This window comes from Haemaphysalis longicornis, unplaced genomic scaffold (genome assembly GCF_048455015.1).
Source record: "Haemaphysalis longicornis isolate Haplotype H1 unplaced genomic scaffold, Haemaphysalis longicornis Haplotype H1 scaffold_10, whole genome shotgun sequence".
In the NCBI taxonomy this organism is placed as follows: Eukaryota; Metazoa; Arthropoda; class Arachnida; order Ixodida; family Ixodidae; genus Haemaphysalis; species Haemaphysalis longicornis.
Genome location: NW_027526204.1, coordinates 24,731,691 through 24,756,325, shown reverse-complemented (window position 1 = coordinate 24,756,325; position 24,635 = coordinate 24,731,691). Strand labels below are relative to the sequence as shown.

Sequence of the window (24,635 nt, the reverse complement as noted above, 5' to 3'; positions counted from 1 at the left end):
GCACTCGTTTGGCATTTGCAGTTAGTGACAACTGAACAGGTGCCCATAAATGGCTGGATCTCAAAAAAATGCTAGGGTCGGACCGGTAAATAATGCTTCTGAGAAAAACCTCCACAGAAGGTATTAGAGCTATGCACTGACAATTAGGCATTTAAAATATATTGTTCCTTTTAGTGTTGACATGTCTCATAGCAGCTTTGCAGCTAGTTAAGTATATTCACATGCAAAATTATCTCCTGATAACTATAAAACTAGATATTAAAAAACGCTTTTCCAAATTACAATAAACTTGTTGCAGCTGGAAGAGGTGATTGTGTTTCGCCTAGAGTTTTTTTATACTGCACGGTTTTACATCCTGAAGAACACGAGCAAAACCAACGGTAAATTTCTTAGAGGTCTGCTAGAATAAAAATCAACCTAAAACTCCTAAATGGCACAGAACAACATGGAGGTTCTTTACCTGTGCAGTCCCTCGAGGGGGAATCGCAGCTGCATTCGCCTCCAACATATGTCTTGTGTGCTGTTCCAAAACGGCTTGAAATTGCCGCTTTTTTGCAGCGGCCTGATTGCAACGTTTTTTTTTTGGTCCTGCAATATAAAAGTATTCAAATAAAAACTAAAGAAATAGGTGAAAATGGAATACACATTCAGATATGGCACAAATACTTTGGCCTTTTGGAAAATCAGGTCACCTGTCTTGCGTTTTTCCGCGCAGCTGCCGCCTCATCGTCATTTTCATCCTCAAGGTCAGAAGCATTAATGCGCGGAATGGGAGCTCGCTTCGTACGCCGCTTCATCGCCATGTCTTCTGCCGTGGCTGCATAAAAACAAAAAAAAGTAACAGATCGGACTTTTAAAAGGTGTGATGGAAAAATAGGCAAGTGGAGAAACAAGTTATGCCTATAAGGGTCACACATGCCCGGACACAAGCAATCTCAATCCACGCGTTATAAGCAGATGCCTCTCGGACAGTCCGCAGAACAATCAAGCGCACCCCATGTACCAAACCACCCGTTCCGTAATTGAAAACGATCGCTTTTGGCCAATTGTCACTAGTGGAATTGTTCGATTTACAGTCCAAGACCCAGCGCGGAAGTCGGCGGGTTGCCCACGGATACCCCTAGCGCTAAATACATGTGGAAAAACGAATGCAGGATTGCTTTTCTGAGTACATAACATGGTGATACGGTGACTGATAATCGAAGCACCCCAATACTTCATTGTGGCAGTGATTTCCGCACAGCGCCACCAGCAGAGCAGCGTTAGGGCTAGACATGTAACTTCGAACATTCAAACACACATTGCCAAAAGCATAAGTAGGCGTAAAATTCGAAGATCCAGTTAAATCAACAAAAATGTGCACACACCTGCGAGTAGGAGTATTTGCACGACATACTCCCCACTATTTTCCTCGTTCGTGGGGTCTTCCCATTGGGCTATGTAGGTAGCTCTGTTGTCGAAGTCGTTCTCGTCGCGCGGGTCAAAATCCAGTATGTCCTCGACTGGTATCTCATGCAACCTATTGTCGATGTCTTCGACGAAGCGCACGGACGCATACATGCTTTCTTTGAAAGCGGAGCGATACCGCCCCAGCACGCCAAACGATTAAACCCTGACAATACAATACGCAATACTAGGGTGACCACGACGACCACAGCTTGGAAAAAGACGCGCCTGAACCTGTTGAACGCTGAACGCACTTGTAAGCGTGAGCACCGCCCCCTAGGTTGATATGTGTTGCAGTAGACAAGCATGGTCAGAACTGCCGTATTATTATTTCACCTACGTGTTTTAATAGTTTTATTTTTATTTATAGCACAATATATTATTAAAACCAAAATATTTGTGGTATAGCACAATATATTATTAAAACCAAAATATTTGTGGTTCACGAAAAAGTAGTGCGACATTTTCCCGACATTTGTTTATGCAATGAAATGCAAGCAAGCGAAACCAGCAAAGCCGCCAAGCCAAGCTAGACTGGCAGTTGTTGGGTCCCGCCTGTTCGTCGGCACACCAACGCCGATCGAGTTTCTTTCCGTGTCGCTTTATTTAGAATACACAACCATCATTGTACACGCTGTGCGCGAAGCATGGGGCCACCGAAAAGACGGAAAACCTATCTTGACACTGGTTCCAGTGCCCCCATTCCGAGGGCAACGCGGTGACGTATGTGTAACAATGCAAGTGCTGTCAACGCCGCAAATTGCGCACTGCCGCCCCCGAGTCCCGGTAGTCAGGGATTTGCGCCAGCAAACGAAGATTCTGGGCGAGCAAGCGAGGACTTTGCACAATCCAGCAAAGACTGTGTAGAAGGAAGTCCTCTGTATGACGACTGGGACGAGCTGTCTGACGATCCGGGATCACCTGCTCCGGAGGCACCGCTCCCTGTACCGGAGACATTAAGCGACGCGGAGGATGACGCAAACGACGTAGATGAAACTCCAGCAGCATCACTCCAGTCTGAACAAGAAAGCACCACCCCGATCTTCGACGCCAAGGAGCTCTTGAAGCCGTTCACCGAAGATTCGGCTTTCACGCGTGGTGACGCGTACACAATGCTCTTAGACGTCGCGATCCGGTTCGGGCTCTCTTGGACGGCAATCGAAGCTGTGCAAAAGCTGTTCAACAACCTCATTGGGCAAAAAGCATTTCCCGAAAGCATATACCTATTGAAGAAGTTTTGCGGCGTGGACTTGGGTGATCTAGTCTTTCATTTTTATTGTGAGGACTGCATGGCTCTCCTAGCCAAAGCCACCGGCAGCGTCGAAGAACGCCAGCAGCTGGAAGTCACGTGTGGACAGTGCGGCAAAGAGTACGTGGGGCGGGAGCTTGTGCGTTCGGGAAGCTTTTTCGTTGGTCTGCCTTTGAAGAATCAGCTTGGCTCGCTACTTTCGAGCAAAACCGTCAGCGATGCTGTAGCCACAACTTTAGGCAAACCTTCCCACAACGTTGGTAGTTCAGGAATGAACGACGTTACTGATGGACACCACTATCAGTATGTGCGCTGTCAGAGAGGAGTATCTCCCACTGACTTGACCTTGACCTTGAATTCGGATGGGAGCCCAGTTTTCAAGTCATCAACGTACAGTATATGCCCTGTGCAAGCCCTCCTGAATGAACTCCCCCCTTTGCTGCGCTGGGCCAACGTGATGATGCCATTCCTTTGGTATGGCAAGTCACATCCAGATATGACTCTGCTCCTTCAAGCTTTCGTGGATGAGATGGAGGAGCTCAACAGAACTGGGGTCATCTGGACGTCCCTGAATGGATGTGTGCATTCCAAGGCAAGTTCTTTCTATTTTTGCTTTATTGTATGTTTCAGGCCTGACCGTGTAGCATTCTTATCACTGATTCTATACTTTGTGTGCAGGTGTTCTGTATCTGTTGCTGCGCGGATGCACCAGCTAGGGCAGCAATGCAGAATGTGAAGCAATTCAACGGCTTCTACGGCTGCAGCTGGTGCTACCATCCTGGCACCAAGGTTGGAGGTAAATTCTCTATTGTTTCATTCAAGTTGTCATAGCGAAGTTTTAGCACGAAAGTTCTTAAGGGCTGCCTGTTGTTGACTTGTGTTAAAGGTACTATATATTTGTAAACTAAGTCCACAGAGCAAAATTTAGCTTGCAACCTTAGTAGACTCACACTTTTCGCAGAATGGGCTGTCACTGATGATATTGCTCAGTACACAAAAGCGTGTCAGTGGTTCTTTCCTCAGCAGATAGCTACGGAAAGCGTGCATTTGTCAAGAAATGGCTGCCAAAAGTACCATGAAAACTGATGAACACTGCCCCATTTCCTATTTTGGTACCGCCTCCTTCCCTATATATGTTAAGCCAATGTGTAGAAGTTTTTGGCGGCAAATTTTGCAAGATGGTTGTTCATATTACAAAATTAAAGCATGGATTTTTTTTTTCATCTTCCAATTTAGGCATTGTGAAGTACTGCGTAGACGAGCCTTACCCTGACCGAACTGATGGTGAAGTCGTTGAAGACATGACAACCGCCTACAACGAAGATCAGACAATACGAGGAGTTAAGGGGCCATGCCCCTTAATAAACTTGGATGGATTTGCTGCTGTCTGGTCATGGTGCCCAGATTATATGCACTGTGTGCTTTTGGGTGTAGCACGTCAATTGGCTGACATTTGGTTTTCCGATCGCCTGCACAAGCCGAAGAGTTCAAAGGAGCTTGATGACTCGGAACCAGGGTTCTACATTGGCAAAAAGTCTCAACTATACTTTTTAGACGAAAGACTGTGCTCAATCCGCATGCCGGAGTGTTTTAATCGCCAGCCACGATCCCTACTAGCACGCAGCAACTGGAAAGCGTCAGAGTGGCAGTGTTGGTTGCTGTATTACAGTGTGCCCTGCCTCAGTGGTGTGCTTGATGACACCTACCTAGACCACTGGAGCCTTTTTGTGGCTGGAGTGTACCTGCTGCTTAAAGACACTGTCACGAAGTCGGACATCGACCAATCTACACGGCTTCTCAGTTTGTTGTTGGCGTGCAGTTCCTGTATCATGATCAGGAAATGACGTACAACGTTCATCAACTGCTGCACTTGCCGAAGTCTGTTCTGCTGTTTGGCCCATTGTGGGCACACTCCTGTTTCACATTTGAAACAAACATAGGCCGACTTCAGAAGCTAGTGACCTCAGCAAATGGTGTTGCCTTACAAATAGCAACGCGACTGCTCCTACAAATCAGCTTTTCTGCCATGAAGGCTTCAGCGTCGGATCATGCCCTTGCACTCATGGGAAAAAAAACAAATCCCACTGGCGACCTTACTCCACTAGGAAAGGCAGAAGCAGTAGAGGGCACCCTTATTTCTGAGCATGTGCAGTTGCATGGTAGCGAAGTTACAGAGTTCAGGAGGTTGAATGTCAGTGGTGCTATTATTTGCTCCACCAAATATGACCGACATGTGCGCATTGACAGCACAGCAGTACTGCTGCCAGGGGGCATTCGCACCAAAGCAGAAAGAATATTTCGAGCTAGAGAGGCGAGTGGCACAGAAAGGTTTTTCATTTTGGCACACGTGTATGGCACCAAACCTCTGCAGCCATGTGCACACATAAATGAAGCTCGGCGCACGAAACGTCTAAGGTTGTATAAAATAGACCACAATGCTAGACCTTGTGCGCACCTCTCCATTGCTGGCAGGGATTTTTTTCGTGACCTGGTGAACAGCTATCAGTGGTCATGAATTATTGCATAAGGGCATATCTTCATTCTTAAGAAACTTTGACTCATGGTAGCCAACTTATTGTTACTTATTAAGAAATGTATTTTAATGAAGTGTGTGCTTTGTTTTGTGGGTTTGTTTACCACTTGTCAGGAAATCCTCTGCTGTTACTGTGCCTTTTCTGTTTTTGTCATTTTTGAGCTATTTGTGTTTTCCACCTGTATAGCTATGTTGTTGATAACATGTCCCTGGTTTTTCAGATATTTGTGCGTACTGGCTTCTCCAGTCATTTTTTTCTGCAGTTACAGAGCTATGAGTGATTTTCATTGCACCACCGTTCTGAAATATTTTTCTCTTTCTGTTAAATGAAAAGCCTTGGGCTATTTGTATTGTTTTTCTGCATTGTCTGGCTGCACACTGCTTCCTCATCCTGTTGTGTTGCAAGTTTCAGACTGCATCTGGCCATCTTGAATAAGAGAGAGAGGGTTGTACTGCTCAGATCATTGTGGCTTGATCTTCAGTGTTGCTGATATGATGGCATGGTTGGAGAATGGTCCTGATTTGTGAAAAATTGTTTGCACAGCTGTGTGGTGCGTGAATGCTAATTCTCAGCTGGGGGTTTACATTTTCCTGACTGCGTGTATTGTAGTTGATCGTAGTGCACTAGCTTTTACTCTGTTAAACTTTACTTTGTGCTGAGAACTTGTGTGCTCTGTGAATTCTTTACATTTAGTCACTTATTCAAAACTGCTGCCTGTTTAATAAATCTTCTTCCTGAGATCAGACAGCTCATGCGTGCCTGCTCTCCTAGCCCCTTAATTTCACTTTTCTAAGAAAAAAAAACGCGCCACCAACGTAAAAACCCTTAGGAATGTGCAATGCTGAATCATTGAACATCTGCTAGCAGTTTATGCCATTCCTGTTTATCCACAGTAATGAGTGCACAACCAAAACAACAAGCAAAGATCAATGCACACTGGTCATCTAAGCAGCCAGCGCCAAAAATGTTCATTTCTTTTCAACCCTGCCTAGGAGACAGCAATACAACTGAGAAAGTTGGTGGCAGTATTTCCGATGAAAATGTCAATTTAGGGCGGGAGCGTTATGGAGCTGCTGCATACTGCTTTTTCTGTTACCTTGTGCATAATTGTTAGCAGTGTGATACCAGCTGGATCTCCTCCAGCTACACAGTATAGTGGTCATTTTCATTGAGGAATCAAAACAAGAAACAATCTAATGTAATACAGTAAAGTACTAGCTCGTGTGTTCTTTCAATCGGAAAACTTGGAAGTTGGGAGAAGAACGTTGCGGCGTACGCTTGCACATATTGTAATTGAAGTAATTACTTTTGTTTGGAAAAGTTAACTTCCAAAGAAACTGCCCTGTACTCAATGCTGCCAGATATCTGGGTAAATGTAGACTGAGAGGGGTAATTATAAAGCTACAGTTGCACCAGGGTACGCAAGTATAGATTACAGCATGGTTGATTCAACTGCACCAGTTCAGAGTTTGGAAGAACATGCAGGATCCCAAGTTGTGTGAATTAAACCTCTGGAGCAGTCATAATACACAATTGCTAAAATTCATGCATGCTGTCCCCTTCTAATATGATTCCTTTTTAACATTATCTCTACAGATAAAAGTAGCATTGATATAGCTTTGAATGAGGGGAGTGACCAGAGAAAAATTAATTTCCAGCAAGAAATCGTCATTTCCTGGCTTGATATGCCCATTCCAGCCAGCTGGGGAAATATGGTTTACAGCTGGAAATAATTCCAGCCAGATCGTAAAATTCCCGGCCGGAAAAATTGGTGTTAAGGCTGGAAATTCTTACATCCAGCCTGGACTGTTTATGCTTCCAGCCAGAAACTGCTGTTTACAGCTGGAACTGAAAAATCATCCTGGAAATGTGGCTGGAAATGCTCATTTCCAGCCAGAAAATGGAGCTCATTTTCATCTGGGTTATTGTTGAATTTTCACAGACGCCCTCTGTACACGCGAAGTGCTTCACTAATAAATGATTGTAAGTGAGGTACTCTCTTTCGCTTCCAAGTGTGGGTGCGGGAAGATCCAGCAACCCTTTAAATGACTACTGCATGCGCTCTTGAGAATGGTCTCTTTAAAATGGTGTAGCAGCTTGTCCGACTCACCTAGAGTGCACCACACACGCTCTATCTGCCCGGTTTATGTGCGAAAAGTTAGAATAAAAAATGCTAATGAACTATGAACCCCATATGAACAGCGAACCCTTACATTATTATGCAGATAACAATGAGACGAAAAACCCGAAGTTGTCACCGTTCAATGGCCCAGGAATTTTAAGCACCATCAACTGGAAAAAGACAGACATTCCTGGCGTGAAACGGAAACAAACCCAGTTGGACGCAGGCTGAAAGTCAAATCGCCATCTGCGCAGATTGCGATTTCGCTTACATAGGTGAATCGGGTAACTTCAAACAGAGATTACGGCAGCACCAGAACGATGTAAAAAACAAGTGTGTGGCGTCGAATGCTCTTGCCGAGCACGTGGGTGCAACGGGCCATGGGATTGTTTAGGATAATTCCACAATCATTGGCCAAGAAAGGAACTTCAGATCGCGGCTCTACCTCGAATCTCTGGAAATACAGACGACAAGTGATACACTTAATCGAAATGAAGGATCCCTCCCCCCGTCGTACACACGCTGCCTACGTCACGTGCTCAAGAAAAATAAGCGTGCATGAACGTTTATTCGCCTCATTGTGAACAAGGCTTCAGTAACGAAGCCGAAACGTCTTGTTGTTGTTTTAAAGTTTTTAAGTTTCTTTTGGTCGGTGTCTCCGCTTCTACTCCAACATGTTTCCCGACCAGACGGGTTTCCGTCAAACCCTCGACTTCACGGCCGAATCATGTAATCCCAGTTGTGTGCACACACATGCGCATGACCCGCGTACCCGCTGAGACCAATAGAGGTGAGAAGCGAAAATTCACCAAAATTCACGGCCTCATGCTTTCGCATCAACTCACATGGGCAGGCCCAGTAACTGTCTTGTTATTTATATGGTTAACATTAGCGCTTATGGATGTCACAGGACCTTTTCTTGACGGAGTAAGCTTTAATGGCTATTTCTGAGGCTTGTTGCTAAGATTTTACATGTCAAGAAAACTGGTACTCTTCTCAGTACTTCAGCCCCTACTATTCAAGCCTAAATTCAGTAACGTACGTAAATTTAGACGTACACTCAAAATTCCCAATCTGTACCTATAAATAACACGGCGAACCTGCAGAAAAACCGCTTTTTAACTAAATCTTTTTGTTCAAGTTCTCGATCAAGTTGTGCTTTTGGGGCCGTGAAAAACTTCCAATATGAAGTTTTTCCCGTCCTAGCAAGAGGTCGAGGTGCTGCCTAAACAGAAGTCACTTTAAAGCACCAAGCGCTTCCTCTGACTGTTTACTGCGTATGCGTTTAGGCAAGAGCACTGTGGCAAACTTGCCAGCGCAGCACATTGTCGCATCTATTTGAAAGGCCACAATGCTAAGCGTCCAGGAAATTCTTTGTCTGCAGAATGTGTCTGCAGATAGCACCGAAAAAGCTGCGCTGGAATGAAATAATTGATTGATTGTAGGGGCTAACGCGCCGACGCAACGCAGGCGATGAGGCGCGCCGTAATGGAGGGCTCCTGAATAATTTTGACCGCCTGGGGATCTTTAACGTGCGCCGAAATCTCGTACACACGGGCGTTTTTGCTTTCCGCCTCCATCAGAAAAGCAGCCGCCGCGGCCGGGAATCGAACCCGCGACCTCGTGCTCAGCAGCGCAACGCCTTAACCACTGTACCACTACGGCGGGTGCTGGAATGAAATAAGCGCCCTACCTGCATGCCAATGAACATTTGCGAGATACGTAGCCAATGTAAAATTGGGAGTCACACGCCTAGTCTTCACCAACCGGAGGATGGAAACTTTGGTGGATTCTTTGCAGTTGCTCAACCCAGACCTCCATACGAGCCCGGCTCGTGCATCCAGAGGCTGCTGCTCCCAGCCTCTTCCCAGCCTGTCGTGTGATTGAAGTGCAGTGGCCTTGTGAGGTAGGGTCATTGACGAGGCAAAACAAAAGACTGGACGAGCGGGTGCATATTTAAGGGAAAACAACGTGTCTTTTCTTTCTGTTTCGTCGTTTCAGTCGCTGTTACTTTCTTTTCATAATTCATTAGTTCCAGTCCCACACGGCCCGAGCACAAATGAAGGTGGATTTACTTGTTCATGGCACTGTAAGTGATGCCTGTCAGGCGCAGTAACACAGGAAGGGAATGGGCAAGCTTGACTGGGCAGCCTCGATTTAGCAGAGCTCCAAACAGCTGTGACAGCACCGGGCTGGACCGATGGTGACAGTGAGGAATATTCACCGTCTGCGGTGCCTGCTTTGACTGCTAGAATGAATGACAGATACACGGGCCAGCTTCTGTCTTCGTGTGTATGGAAGCTGACGCCCGACTTGTTTCATTAGTTTTATTCTTGCTTCGATCATTAAAGCTTCTAGAAAACTAAATAAGGGCTTTCCTTGCAGGATGGGTGGCCGGGTTCTGGAACTCTAATTCGTGACTAAGTCAAATCATCCCATGATCACTAAAGCTGGGAAAAGGTGGCCCCACAATCACGAATGCTGTAGCAAACTGTGGTGTGGGCTTTTTTTCATGTGCATTTCTCTTGAGTCACTGTTGGCCTTGCTTAAATGTTTTGTTATAGGCATATTCATTGCACTTTTGCATTGCATAAAATACTTTTTGTTGAATCCTTAAAAAAACAATTTAGCCAAAGAAACTATTTAACTGAACATGTAGAGTCCTGCTGAAAGTAAACTATGTTAAGTCCCCTTTTAAACTGTGCTACTTGTAAGAAGTAATGCATCTGAATGGGAAATACCAAAGTGTGTGGGAAGCATTTGTGAGAAATTGGTGCAACTTAGATCTGCTAATACCGACTATGCAAATCGCAAGCTTGGCTTAGCTCGGTTAAATCTTGGTTTCACTTGGTTAACTTTTGATTTAGCTGTAATTATTATACTATTTGTTGAAAGCCTACCTTTGTCTGTGGTTGTGGTTCCGTTTCCAGTGTTTTCCAAGCCAAACAGCTTGCCGGGCGGTACCCGTAGGGTGGGAGACGCCGCTTAATGCCGACGGCTAAAAGCCTCAAGCTAGGTGCAACACTCGGAGAAGACGGCCCTCATGGCCAAGCTCACAAGCACGTAATGAGTCACGTAGTCAGGCGCGCACCAGCTGCGAAGAGCGCATGCGCCAAGCCGACAGTGGTGGCTGCAGCGGCGAACGCAGAGCTCGGCCGGGCGAGTCATAGGATGCGCAGCTCTGGTCAAATGAAGGTCAAATGTACCGCAGCAGCAAAACGCTCGGCAGGATTAGTAAAGTAAAGCCTTGCTTTAACAGGACCAGCAAGCATCCAAGGGAAACCTGCCCAAGGCATCCAAGCTTGATGTCTTGTGCTGGGTTGCCGGCGCATGCTTGGCCATTTTCAAAGAAAAAGTCACTCGCTCCTTCAAAAATATGGCAGTTGGCATTGCCAGTGAGCTTTGAGTGTCAGAGAATGATGCTCTGCACGACCGGGTGTCTGAAGTCGGCACTGTACAGCAAGAAAATAGCAAGCTCCCTTCAGGGTGTACGCCTGATCTTATTGTCTGGTCTTACTATAAACAGGGTGTCTACCGACTGGGAAAACCAGGAAAAGTCAGGAAATTGTGAGGGAATTTTTCAATCAAGTAGTACCAGTCAGGGAAAACCACTTTGGGGCCTGCCCGCACAGTTTTAGAATAGGAGAAACCAGTGTTGGAGGCACCCTAGAAGTTACCGAACGCAACAAGTTCGCGCGCGACGAAAGCGTGAACCGCATGAAACGTTTTTTGGTTTTTCTGCAAGCGATAACGCGCCGCGCATGCCTGCGGCGCGCTGACGCCCCCGCGGAAACCACCCGCACAACTTCTTGTACCATATATATCCGCACGGTGCGTGCCGAGCGCCAGGCGCCGGCCGCGGAGCAGTGCGGTAGCTCCAGCGACCATTTGTAACTGCTCTTGGAAGTGCTACTCGAGGCGCGGACGAGGCTGTTCTCGACGTCTGTGTAGTAAACGCTTCCGGTTTGGGACGTGTGCGCGCGCGCGTTTGTGATGTTAAGACTGCGACACCGCGTTATTTCACGCCACAGTAACATGTTTAACGTAGCCGTCGTTAAATGAATTCATTTGTAGACCGTCCGGCGTACATGCTGGCCGAGTCCGACCCAGATTGTGTCAAAGTGGATTATAATGCACTTGCCTGTAACGAAGTGTTTCCCGCACACTTTGTATTGTGTTGCGCTCGGGTTCACGTCCTTGCGATTGCTACGCCGCAACCATTCTGCCCTCCTTCGAGCGGTGACTTCTTCCGTCCGCTTGCATTGGTTCTTCACAACCCGAGGTAAGGCGAAAAATCCAACCGAGGCAGCTGTTTCATCCCCCGGCTTCTTTTTAGAATGGTTGCTGCATCCGAACACAGCGCAGTTCACCATGGTCATACGGCGACACGACGCCGCAAGCAGTGGCGTAATCACGGCACCAAACGATATAACACCCACGTGCGACACCAATCTGATGTAATAACATCTGGAATTATCAGTAATCACAACCACAAAGTCTGAACGCAAAACAATATCGATACCGCTCGTCACACTCGAGCTGTCACCAGCAATGCGGCAGCAGGAGGGCTGTACGGGGCGACCCGGGCGACCAACCAACCGACAGGAGAGTCGGCGACCAACGACATGGCGGATGAGTGCTGAGACGGGTGGCGCCATCTCGGAGCGGAGCTTCAATGAATGCCTCGTATTGAAGGTCTACAAAGAACTCACTTCTCAATTGCGTCCAGTCAGTCAAAGATCTCTCGTAGTTGCAGCTCGAACCAAGTTCCAGCTGCATCTCCTAAGTAAAAGAAAACATGTCGCAAATTTTCTTCACTGTGCCATCTGTTGAAGATCCGGATGCTCTCCAACATTCTTCTAGGTCTTCAGTGGGGGCTCCCCAGAACGATGGCTGTTTCCGGGGCTGCTGCAAGACGATTAGGGACATTGCTTCTTGCACTCTGGTGGTGGTTGCAGTGGTCGTTTTGTTGGGTCCTTCTGGCACGAGACCAAACTCGGGCGCACCTTCCGCAAAAAAAAACCAGTGGAAGTCCAATCAGACCTGTTCAAAAGACCATTGAAGCAATAGCAACCAACTCCAGTTCCACTTGGTCCAATGGTGTTCTGGACTGGTCCAATTGGACCTCCAGTGGTTTCTTTCAGCTGGGGCTTGTAGTCAGTGGATGCCTCTCGTTGGACCGGCTGTGCGGCTTGCAGAGGTAGGGAGCATAAAGGGTGCATCCCCTGCACTTATACCAGATGTCATGTAGCTGAGGACGACGCAGCCGTCTTGAAGGCAAAACAAGTTTATTGGTACGAGCTTGTGATTTCCTGACAACTAAAAGAATACACAGGCAGCGAAGCAGCAGTGAACAAAGTGACATGCGCGGGCGAGTGTCGGTGAATCGAATACAACACTGGCTGCCCCAGGAGTGGTTATCTTTCGGCGCAACTGTTTCTCGAAATGTACACTTACAAAAAACACTGGAGATCAAAGATTATTTTAGGCTAGTGACGTCGGGGCCAAACACCCTTCCTATCCAACTAAGGTAGCCCATGTGGCATACAAAAGAAAGGAAAGGATACATGCACTTTGCCTGAAACACCAACACAGCAGGCGCCGTCAGATGGCAAGAACAAAACAAATATACAACCACAATACATGGCTCGCGCCAATATCATATGCCCTTCCCTTACCCATATTGCCGCGAACCATGCATTGGGTTTGTTTATTTGTGTTTTGCTTTTACCGCCCGGCTGCGCCGGTCTGTGTTATCTCCGTGCCAAGGGAAGCGCATGTTCCATTCTTTCTTTCTGTGCCGCATGTGTTATCTGTTCAGATAGGGAGAGCATTCCGATCTAACGTGAACATCCCGGAATAATCTTCTTGCATCTACAATGTTGTCGATGCGAATCGACGGTTCCAGAACCACGCGCGCCGAAAGATAAAAAGCCTGCAGAGCAGACGCCGGGGCATTCGATTCTGCGACGCTCGCCGACGCACGTACGTCACTTTGTTGACCACTGCTTCGCCGCCTCTGTATTCTATTCAGTTGTTAGGGGAGCACAAGTTCGCTCCAATAAACTTGTTTCTTTTCCAAACAACTGCTTCGTCCTTGGCTACGTGACATCTGGTGGAGGTGCGGGGTACGCACCCTTCATGCCCACTACAACCTCTGGAAGCCGCCAAGCCAGTCCAACAAGAGCCAGCCTCCGCGTGCAAGATTTACCACCCGAGTTCGGTCTACTACCGGAGAAGACGAAGAAGAAAAACGTTGCAACCAGCACCATGCTCAACCAAGCCAATCCTCCTGTCGTTCTGCAGCAGCCACGGGAACCGCCATCATTCCGAGGAGCCCCCGCAGAAGACCCAGAAGAATGGTTGGAGAAACTGGAGCGCGTCCGGAAATTCAACAGGTGGGACGACGCAGAAACGTTCCGGCACGTTTTCTTTTACTTGGAAGATTCGGCTCGCACTTGGTTCGAGAACCACGAGAGCTCCTTGACAAACTGGGCTCAGTTCAAAAGCGAGTTCACTAAGACCTTCACTACCGTCGTGCGGAAAGAAAGAGCCGCCCTTTTGTTGGAAACACGCACGCAACACCCCAACGAAGGTGTCGTGATCTTCGTTGAGGAGATTAAGCAGCTATTTCGCCGCGCGGACCCCGAAATGACGGAAGAAAAGAAGTTGCGCTTCTTAATGCGCGGAGTGAAGGAGGAACTGTTTGCTGGACTTGTCCGAAATCCGCCCAAAACCGTCGCCGAATTCGTGACCGAAGCCAGCACCATTGAAAAAGCCCTCGAAATGCGTGCTAAGCAGCATGACCGCAACTTTGTTGGCGCGGCCAATGAGAACGACTTTGGCAGCACGCGGATCCCGGCCGACAGCCTACGCGAGACTATCCGCGCAATAGTGAGAGAGGAGCTGCGGAAACTTCTCCCAACGCCGCCGCAGCCCCAAGTCGCTTCCCTCACCGACGTGATTAGAGAACAAGTGCAACAAGCGTTGGGAACTTCTACGCCATCCGAGGTACCCCGAGAGCCACAAGCTATGACATACTCCGCGGCTGTTCGTCGACCCCGCCCTGCTCCAACACGCCGTCAAGAGGCCCCGCCGTACCGCCGCCCACTGTCACCCGCCCGACCCCCGGTAGCCCGAAACCAGACGCCGAGGAAGACGGACGTATGGCGAACTCCCGATAACCGTCCTCTGTGCTACCACTGCGGAGAGGCCGACCACATTTACCGTCGCTGCCCATACAAGAGACTCGGACTGCGTGGTTTCTCCGTCGACGCACCTCGCCCTCTCCCTGGCCAACGACCACGTGAGATCGACGAGTATCTATCTGAAACCAGCCGTGGCCCAGCGCGTTTCAACCGTTCGCCGTCGCCCTACCCATACCAATCGCCGACCCGCCGTAGCAACGCTGACTTCGCCCGTGGAAGGTCCCCCAGCCCACGCGGGGGAAACTAAAAGCAGCAACTTCTGGAGGTGAAGTTGCTCTACAGCGAAAAACCGGAAACCCTCCAACGACGCAAGGACGCGCCGAAGACAGTGATTCACGACATGCCCTCATCCCGACGACCCGACCTAACCCTGATGAGACTCCCGAACACGACGACACCTATACGCCGCGACGCTTACCCGACCTGACCGAGACGTCCGCTGAGAAGACATGGACAACGACGACGCACAGTGCCCGACCATCAACACGCACAAGCCGAGATGCGACGCCCCGACGCACCCGGAACTCGAGGAAGGCGGCATCCGACGTCAAGGTGTCCATCGACGGTTTTGATGTAGTCGCCCTCGTAGACACGGGAGCCGACTACTCCGTAATGAGCGGACCATTTGCGTCTAAGCTGAAGAAAGTTATGACCAGATGGGACGGTCCGCACATACGCACAGCAGGAGGCCACATCGTGACGCCAAGTGGAACGTGCACATCGCGCGTCACCATAGATGGCACGACGTACCCTGCAGTGTTCGTCGTTTTGCCCAACTGCTCCCGCGACGTAATTCTCGGAATGGACTTTTTGACAGACAACGGCGCAATAATCGATTTCCAGACGAAGTCGATAACTTTTTCCTCCGACCACTCCATAACGCCGGAATCGAACCCCGAACACCGTGCAGCTGTAAGGATCGCCGATGATCACATCACCCTGCCACCCCGCGCAAGCTTGATGATCACCGTCTACTGTGAAGGTGCTGCTCCCGACGTCGACGCTATCGTGGAGAGTGACCGAAGGTTGCTTCTTGACCGCGGTGTGTCTGTCGCAAGAGGCATTGCGCGGTTTAAGCATCGCAAATCCCACGTTTTGGTCACCAATTTCACCGAGGAGTACCAGCATTTAAACAAGGGCGCTGCAATTGCGTTCGTCGAAGAAACGCAACTAGCAAGTGACGTGATAGCAGTCGCCGACTTTGAACGCGCACCCTACGATACCTTCAAGCTTCCGCACCCCTTCGACGTGAATCCGGCGCTACCGCAAGAAGAAAGGAACAAGTTATTGGCTTTGCTGCGTCGCTACAGCGAGTGTTTTTCGTCGAACTCAAAGTTACGTCAAACACCTCTGGCGAAGCACCGGATAATAACCGAGGATGGAGCCCGACCTACCCGACAGTCACCGTACCGCGTCTCTTCCCACGAGCGCGAAGCCATCCGGACTCAAGTCGACGACATGCTCAACGACGACATTATACAGCCATCGAAAAGTCCGTGGGCGGCGCCGGTCGTACTCGTGAAGAAAAAAGACGGCACACTGAGGTTCTGCGTTGACTACCGGCGATTGAACAAGATCACCAAAAAGGACGTGTACCCCCTGCCACGAATCGACGACGCCCTAGACCACCTCTGCCATGCGAGGTACTTCTCATCGATGGACCTCAAGACCGGCTACTGGCAAATTGAAGTGGACGAGAGAGATCGAGAGAAGACTGCATTCATAACCCCGGACGGCCTATACGAGTTCAAGGTAATGCCGTTTGGGCTATGCACGGCACCAGCAACGTTCCAAAGAGTCATGGACACTGTGCTAGCTGGCCTGAAGTGGCACACCTGCCTCGTATACCTCGACGACGTTGTGGTATTCTCCCGGACTTTCGACGAGCACCTCGCAAGGTTGCAGTCAGTACTCGAGGCCATCCGTACGTCGGGGTTAACGCTGAAGCCTGAAAAGTGCCGCTTCGCGTACGAGGAACTGAAGTTTTTGGGCCATGTCGTCAACGCCGCGGGAGTCCTGCCTGACCCGGCGAAAACTTCAGCCATAGCGAACTTCCCAAGGCCGAAAGATAAGAAGGGCGTGCGCAGATTTCTTGGACTGTGCGCATACTACCGGCGCTTCGTCGCAAACTTCGCACGCATTGCAGAGCCGCTCACGCGCTTGACGAAAGATAGCACCGCTTTCAGCTGGGAAGACGACCAAGAAAAGGCATTCTGCGAGCTGCAAAAACACTTGCAAAGCCCGCCCGTGCTCGCTCATTTCGACGACAACGCCGAAACGGAAATACACACGGACGCCAGTGATATAGGCTTGGGTGCCATCCTTGTCCAAAAACAAAGCGGGCGCGAAAACGTAATCGCCTATGCCAGCCGTGGTCTGTCGAAGGAGGAGAAAAACTACTCTGCCTCCGAAAAAGAGTGCCTGGCTATTATATGGGCCATTTCAAAATTTCGCCCATACGTGTATGGCAGACCGTTCAAGGTTGTAACAGACCACCATGCGCTGTGTTGGCTCGCCAATTTGAAGGACCCCTCTGGCCGTCTTGGGCGGTGGAGTTTGCGCCTTCAAGAGTTCGACATTACAATCGTCTACAAATCTGGCAGGAAACACTCCGACGCCGACTGCCTGTCCCGCGCCCCTGTCGACCCACCACCACAAGACTCCGATGAAGACAGTGCGTTCTTCGGGGTTGTTACGGAGAGCGACCTAGCCGCCCAGCAGCGTGCCGACCCCGACTTGCGAGTAATGATCGACTACCTCGAAGGACGTAACGTCGCCGTGCCTAGAGCGTTCAAGCGTAACTTACCAGCATTCAGCCTCAGAAACTCCGTCCTCGTGAAGAAGAATTTCAGCCCCGGAACAAGAACGAATTATCTACTTGTCATCCCCGCAGACCTTCGTGACGAAATTTTGGAAGCGTCCCACGACGACCCGTCTTCCGGACATCTCGGCACAGCTCGCACTATTGCAAAAATTAAGGCGAAGTACTTCTGGCCCCGCCTTACATCCGACGTCACCCACTACGTTCGGAGTTGCCGGGACTGCCAGCGACGAAAAACGCCGCCGACAAGACGCGCCGGACCTCTACAACCGATCGCCGTCCCGCGGAGGCCCTTTCAACAAATTGGAATGGACCTTCTAGGCCCGTTCCCGACGTCACGATCGGAGAACAAGTGGATTGTCGTAGCGACAGACTACATGACGCGCTACGCAGAGACCGCCGCTCTTCCGCGGGGGACTGCACAAGAAGTCGCCAAGTTCTTTATAAACCAAGTTGTGCTGCGACATGGAGCCCCTGAAGTCCTAATCACGGACCGCGGAACGGCCTTTACCGCGGAGCTGATGCAAGGAATCTTACGCTACAGCAACACGGATCACCGAAGAACGACGGCGTACCACCCCCAAACGAACGGACTAACAGAACGTCAGAACAAGACAATTGCGGATATGCTGTCCATGTACGTCGACGTTGAACATAAGACTTGGGACGAAGTCCTCCCGTATGTCACGTTTGCGTACAATACAGCGACGCAGGAAACTACGCAGATGACACCGTTCGAGCTTGTCTATGGAAGACGACCGACTACGATGCTCGACGCCATGCTTCCGCATGTAGAAGACGACGACCTCAACGCCGACGTCCAAGGATACCTTCAACGTGCGGAGGAGGCCCGCCAGCTCGCTCGAGTTCGTATAAGGGACCAGCAGCTGGTGGATGCCGGCCGCTACAACCTCCGACGCCGAGACGCCGAGTACCAACCAGGGGATCGTGTGTGGGTTTGGACTCCCATCCGACGACGCGGACTGAGCGAGAAACTTCTGCGACGGTATTTCGGACCCTACCAGATTCTGCGACGTGTTGGCCAACTAACCTACGAAGTGATCCCCGATGGTGACTCCGGCACATCACGACGACGTACGCGGCCCGAAGTCGTCCACGTGGTTCGCTTAAAACCTTTCTACGAACGATGACGAACTTTTATTTTCATTTTCGGACTGTCGCTTATGTTAGCATCGGGTCGATGCACTCTTAGAGGGGGGTAATGCCGCGAACCATGCATTGGGTTTGTTTATTTGTGTTTTGCTTTTACCGCCCGGCTGCGCCGGTCTGTGTTATCTCCGTGCCAAGGGAAGCGCGTGTTCCATTCTTTCTTTCTGTGCCGCATGTGTTATCTGTTCAGATAGGGAGAGCATTCCGATCTAACGTGAACATCCCGGAATAATCTTCTTGCATCTACAATGTTGTCGATGCGAATCGACGGTTCCAGAACCACGCGCGCCGAAAGATAAAAAGCCTGCAGAGCAGACGCCGGGGCATTCGATTCTGCGACGCTCGCCGACGCACGTACGTCACTTTGTTGACCACTGCTTCGCCGCCTCTGTATTCTATTCAGTTGTTAGGGGAGCACAAGTTCGCTCCAATAAACTTGTTTCTTTTCCAAACAACTGCTTCGTCCTTGGCTACGTGACAATATTTATAACTTAAATCACAGGCATATTTCCTAAACAAATGCAGACTTCTTGTGTGTTTTTTTCAACCATTCCAGCGTTTACGAAGGGTATCAAGAAATTAATGCATGTCAGATTGCTATAATTTTTAATTTCCCAATTTGTTACAAGAATTTCAATGTAGATTTAGGAATTATCGCTCTACCGAAACAGCCTTCTCAACCCAAAATGAAAAAATTAAAAGCATTCAGTCATTAACAAATGGTTTTAGGTAACCATATACAGTGTAGACCGCTTATAACGTATGTCGCGGGAGCCGCAAAAATCCGCACTATAAGCGGTACCGCACTATAACCAAAACATGCGCAAATCCAATCACATCATAACCTACCTTTCAAGTCATTCTATATTTATCATCGCTGAAACGCACAGCACAGCACAAAGGCACGGTCTTTATTTTGTTTTCTTTTTTTTTTCTTCACATCAGCCGGTGCTGCAGGCTCTATTGCAAGTGTGGTCTTACAAACGACGAGCGCAGCTTTAACTTCCGTTGTGTTTGTGTTTTGAAGGATCGTGGCTGCGTTTTTAGCGTCCATGAACAGATACCGTGGGACGTGATAAGAACGCCAGCGGGATTTTTTTTTAACCCCACCTTGTGTTCACGACGCCGAAGGCGGCTGCTTATCAGCGCAACGTACTCGCGGTGAAAATCTTTTTCACGCGGCTCACATGTTCGGAAAGGGAAAGAGCGGTGGGCTTATGTGCAGGACGTTCTAAAGCGTGAACCGCATGAAGCGATTTCTTCGGGGGGAAAAGGGCCGTGCACGCCGCAGGCGCGCCGGCGCCAGCGCGGATGCAACTGGCGTGGTGCGTGCGGCACGGTAAAAGGCGGCAACATGGCGTCGGCACTGGCCGCGAGGCGGTGCAGGTGGTGCAGGCAGCTCCAGCAACCGCTTCTAACTGCTCGCTGAAAGAGCTGATAATCTGGGCAAAAAATGGAATATAAACTGCCATCGACGCTGCTTGCGAAAGCGCCCATCAAAAAATACTGCGGTGCTAAGCCTAAACACCTCTGACGCGGCCAGCCGGCTGCTTGGAGCGCTTCGAATCTCCCGCCATTAGGTGCGCGTCTCCCCATTGGTGCAAGTGGTCAGGCTCCTCCCACTGCCACGCGAACAAGCCACTGCGAGCGCGGAATCGTCGACGCGAGCTTGAAAAAAATGCACGCGCAGCGCCGACGTGCACGAATCATGTGCGAAAACGGGCCATGCGGTCCACGAGAAACACCCTGTCGCGCGCGGACGCGGACCCTTCCCATTGCTATCAGATTTTAGTGGGTCGCTATCTTTCGAGGTGCGTCAAGCAAGGACAGTTGTGGTTATAACGTACGCGCGAACCAAAGGGTGCTATTTTTTTCTCGTGTGTCAAAGTTAGAGGAGAGCAAGGGGTGTGCGCTGCGTCAGATGGCCAATTTCATCCTTTCATTTTCTTTTCCTACCCTAAAACGATGCCCCAGCTGTGCCGGTCGATCAGCAGACCCGCCAGAAAACCGCACTATAAACGGTATTGTGCTCCCGCCAACCGCATTTTAAGCGGTATGCTTATGCATTGAGTTCTATGGGAGGCAAACCGGTAGTCACAAAAACCCGCGTTATATCTGGTCCCGCACTATAAGCGGTTACGTTATAAATGGTCTACACTGTACATTGATTTCTCCAAAGCATTTGACCTAATCGATCAGTTCATCTTTCTTAATAAATTAGAAAACAATCCTGTGAATGACACAGTGCATACACTTCTAAAAACCTTTCAAACAGAACACAATTTGTGGATAGCAACAAAGTAACATCTGCAAGAAAGCCGGTTGTTCTAGGTGTGCCACAAGGAAGCATTCTAGGGCACTTTTATTGCCATTTTACATGAATGACATTGTACAGTGCAAGGACAACGCAACATTTGCTTGATATGCTGATGACATGACAGTTGTTATTACAAGAAATTCTGAAACAGAGATAGAAGAGATAACAAAACAAAACACTGTCTGACCAAGATGCTTGAGCCTCCATAAATTCTTTAAAAATAAACCCTTAGAAAACACGTCATTTCGTACACGGCTAATTAAAGAACACCGACAAAGAAGCTGAATTTATTTGTGGCCTCTCAGCACTTAGAGATGGTGGATTCCGTTACTACCCTTGGCGTACATTTTTCAAAGCAGCTTACATGGACTGAACAAGTTAATAACCTGCACTCAAAGTTGTCACCTGCCACTGGTGGCCTTGCATGAATGCAACGCATTCTCCCAACAAACGTAAAAATCATGATCTACAATGCCTTAGTATCTTCCCTGTTGCAGTACTGCGGCATACTGTGGTGTAATATTGGCGTCACAAATTTGCGCAAGCTGTATTTACTGCAGAAAACGGCCATACGTCATCTTGCTTTTGTACACTCTACATCTTCTGTAAAACATGTTTTTACTGTACGAAATTCTTCCAATGTTTGTTTGTACAATTATCGGTTGATGTTGTGCTATAAAGTTTTCGTTTAGCATGGTACCAATATCATAATTAAACGTGCTAAGCTAAAAGGAAACACAAGTGTTCGTTTAGCCAGACACAAAGCTTTGTAGAATGCATCCACACCTAGAACGACTTGTGATCAACAATCTTTGTCTTACAAGCTACCTCTGCTGCTAAATTTATTACAGCAAGAAGATTTTTATCCTCCGTATAATCAAAACTGTCTCAAACCCTTCGCCCAGCTCATTTCTTCACAGGAATAGTTCGCGCCTCTGCATTTTTCTTTTTATTTCTTGTACATCGCCGCTTTTTATGTTAATGTCACCTAATGGCTATGGTAATAGGTTTTTTCTCTTTGGTTTAGCATTATGTTAAACAATTATGTATTACTCTATGCTATGTGACACTTGTCAATTTATTTTTTACTCTCGGTTCATGCTGACCGTTTATGCTGCTGTTTGCCAACTCGTAACGAGGTTGGGACCTCGCCAAGCTGTTCGAGCTTTTAGTCCTGTACTCCTACTTTTCAAAGGACATAAAGCTGTTTGATTGTTTTTTTGGTTCATCACAACGGAGGCCAGGTAACTCTACAAAATGCACTCACCTAAAAACTGCAAAAATGCAAAGGCATACTAGCCAGCCAGCTTGCTTCAATTGTGGTTCTCATCTGTCGTTTACAGATTCTAAAAATAGTAGTCCTTCTCAGCTGTGTTCGTACCATGCCGTACATGTGAGTTTTTGCAGTTGATTTACTTCAGAATGTGGTCAAGCCCAATTTTTATATACAGGTTTTCAATCTTCTTCAACAAAACACAAATGTTATTCTCGAGTTCAGGTTCTCATGATGAAATCATGCAATTCCAAGGCAGAAACCTTTCAAGACACTGCCACCCCAATGTTTCGTTATCATCACACCATTTCCCATGTACAGCCAACTATGTCGATGATTAAAGCTTGTCTGATCAATGGATTTTGCACCAGCATCACTCTGTTGGTCAAAGAGCAATTGGTGCAGGTCTGCAACTATCTGCCACACTTTTTATGGGTGTACAACTATTTACTGTGGCATACCAAAGCCACTTCCTCGGCAGTATTTCTGACGGTTTAGTCAGGACTTCTTCCTAGTGTGAATAGTCCCATGTCTCACAAGAGACCGTTTGGAAGCAAGCCTTTTTTGACAGATGCTGCAAGCGTACGGCTTTTCATGAGTGTGCGTTTTTTCATGCCTAACAAGTCCATCCTTTGAAATAAAGCTTTTGGTACAAATGTTGCAGATATAGGGCCTCATCCCGGAGTGCACTCTTTCATGAGCGATCATCTGCCCTCGTTGAGTAAAACTCTTCTGACATACTTTGCACACATAGGGCTTCTTTCCAGAGTGTATTCTTTCATGAGTGATCATGTGACTTTTTTGAGTAAAACTCTTGGGACATATTTTACACACGTAGGGCTTCTCGCCAGAGTGTAGTCTTTCATGGACGACCAAGCTTGATTGCTGAGTAAAACTCTTCTGACAGATGGGACACACGTAGGGCTTCTCACCAGAATGCACTCTTATATGTTTATCTAGGTCACCTTTTCTAGCAAATCCCTTTTCACAGATTCTGCATACGTAGGGCCTCTCGCCAGAATGCAACCTTTGATGTTTAACAAGGTACCATTCTGTAGTAAAGCTCTTTTGACAGAGGCTACAAACATAGGGCCTTTCACCTACGTGGTTTTTTTCGTGGACGATGAGGCTGGGTTTATGAGTGAAGCTCATCTCACAGATTTTACACATGTAGGGCCTCTCGCCAGAGTGCAATCTATGATGAATGACCAGGTGGCTTTTTTGAATAAACCGCTTCTGACAGATGCTACATTCATAGGGCCTTTCACCGGAGTGCAACCTTTCATCAATGACTAGGTGGGGTTTGTGAGTAAATATTTTTAGACAGGTGCTACACACATACGGCCTCTTGCCAGAGTGCTGTCTTTCATGAGAAATAAGGTCCTTTCTGCTACTACATCTCTTCTGGCAGATGCTGCACACAAAGGCAATCTCTCCAGCATGCACTCTCATGTGGATGTCGAGGCTGCAACATTTACGGAAGACTTTCTTGCCTACATTGCAGATGTAGGGCATCTTGCCGGGGCACACTTCAACACGAGTGGTCTTCTGGTTTCGTTGTTGACAGGGTAGACAGAAGTAAGGATTCCCTCCAAACAGCATTTTTTCGCTATCAGTAAGAAAGCTCCTAAATGAACAAAATGAGGAACTAGATTAGAAAATACTGCAAGAACATTACCCAAGAAAGCATAAAAATGCAAACATCTTTACAAAAATCATATTTACTTGCACACTTTCACAAGGCACTGAGTATGCAAGGTCTAATCATTCTGAGAAATATAGCTTTGTTATAATTTTTCCACAGCATTTGAACCTTAAATTTTTAACCCATTAAGGGCTAAATAAAATTTTTTTTAAGATTACCAATATTTGGCATTGCATAAAACATTTACGAACAAGTTCACAACAGAAAAATATTTAGGAAATGAATTTATGGCAGATAATAAAGTTTATTAGTCATTTCTTGTTTCCAATTTATTATTAAATAGGGACCGGCCACTGCTCATAAGGCGCGACAAATAAGCACACCCAGACCCACTCCGCAAAAGCTTGAGGAAACTTTGGGCCGGTGAGAGCCAGACAGCAGCCGCGCGTTCATCTGTTCGACGCCTCTTGGTTGTTTGTTTTCGCTATTCTGCAATTGTTTTTCAAAGATGTCTCGTGCTCGAAGACAGTTCCGGCGAATATTTTCTCCATGTATATTTTCCTCAAGTGCTTTTCCCCGAAGAGCTTCTGGGCGGTTTCCGCACAATTGCAGGGCTGGACTACTAGTTTCGGCCTCGCGTGCGCGAGAAGGGACAGAAATGGTATGTATCGTATGTTTGTGGTTTATTGGCGCAAGGGTTTCTAAGACCAAAGAGCGCCAGAAATATGGTATGTGGTCTTTCAATAGTCATGTTTGTGCTTAAAATATGTATGAAATGAGTATGATACATCTTAAAATACTGTATATATGGGTGTAGAGGGCCCGTCCACTAAAGCATGAAGACGTTCAT

General features: G+C 48.0%; 2 protein-coding genes and 1 pseudogene across 6 annotated transcripts in view; 2 read left to right on the top strand and 1 right to left on the bottom strand.

Annotated features, from left to right (window-relative positions):
• Positions 1–24,635, top strand: part of LOC144158302 (uncharacterized) — a 141,664-nt gene that overhangs the window by 47,759 nt on the left and 69,270 nt on the right. The gene's annotated exons all lie outside the window — the stretch shown is intronic.
• The window catches only part of LOC144158304 (uncharacterized), a 63,336-nt gene that overhangs the window by 2,711 nt on the left and 35,990 nt on the right, over positions 1–24,635 (bottom strand). For 4 of the 5 annotated variants that reach the window (XR_013320009.1, XM_077689116.1, XM_077689117.1 and 1 more), the window contains one exon: positions 20,871–23,767. Coding sequence is in view for 3 of the 5 variants with exons in the window: in XM_077689115.1 (XP_077545241.1) it covers positions 22,639–23,767 (1,129 nt within the window). In the remaining 2 variants the exon portion in view is untranslated. Of the gene's footprint in view, positions 1–460; positions 589–692; positions 818–20,870; positions 23,768–24,635 lie in introns of those variants that run through there. The other variant, XM_077689118.1, reaches the window with a different exon arrangement.
• Positions 2,736–9,234, top strand: LOC144158029 (uncharacterized; annotated as a pseudogene).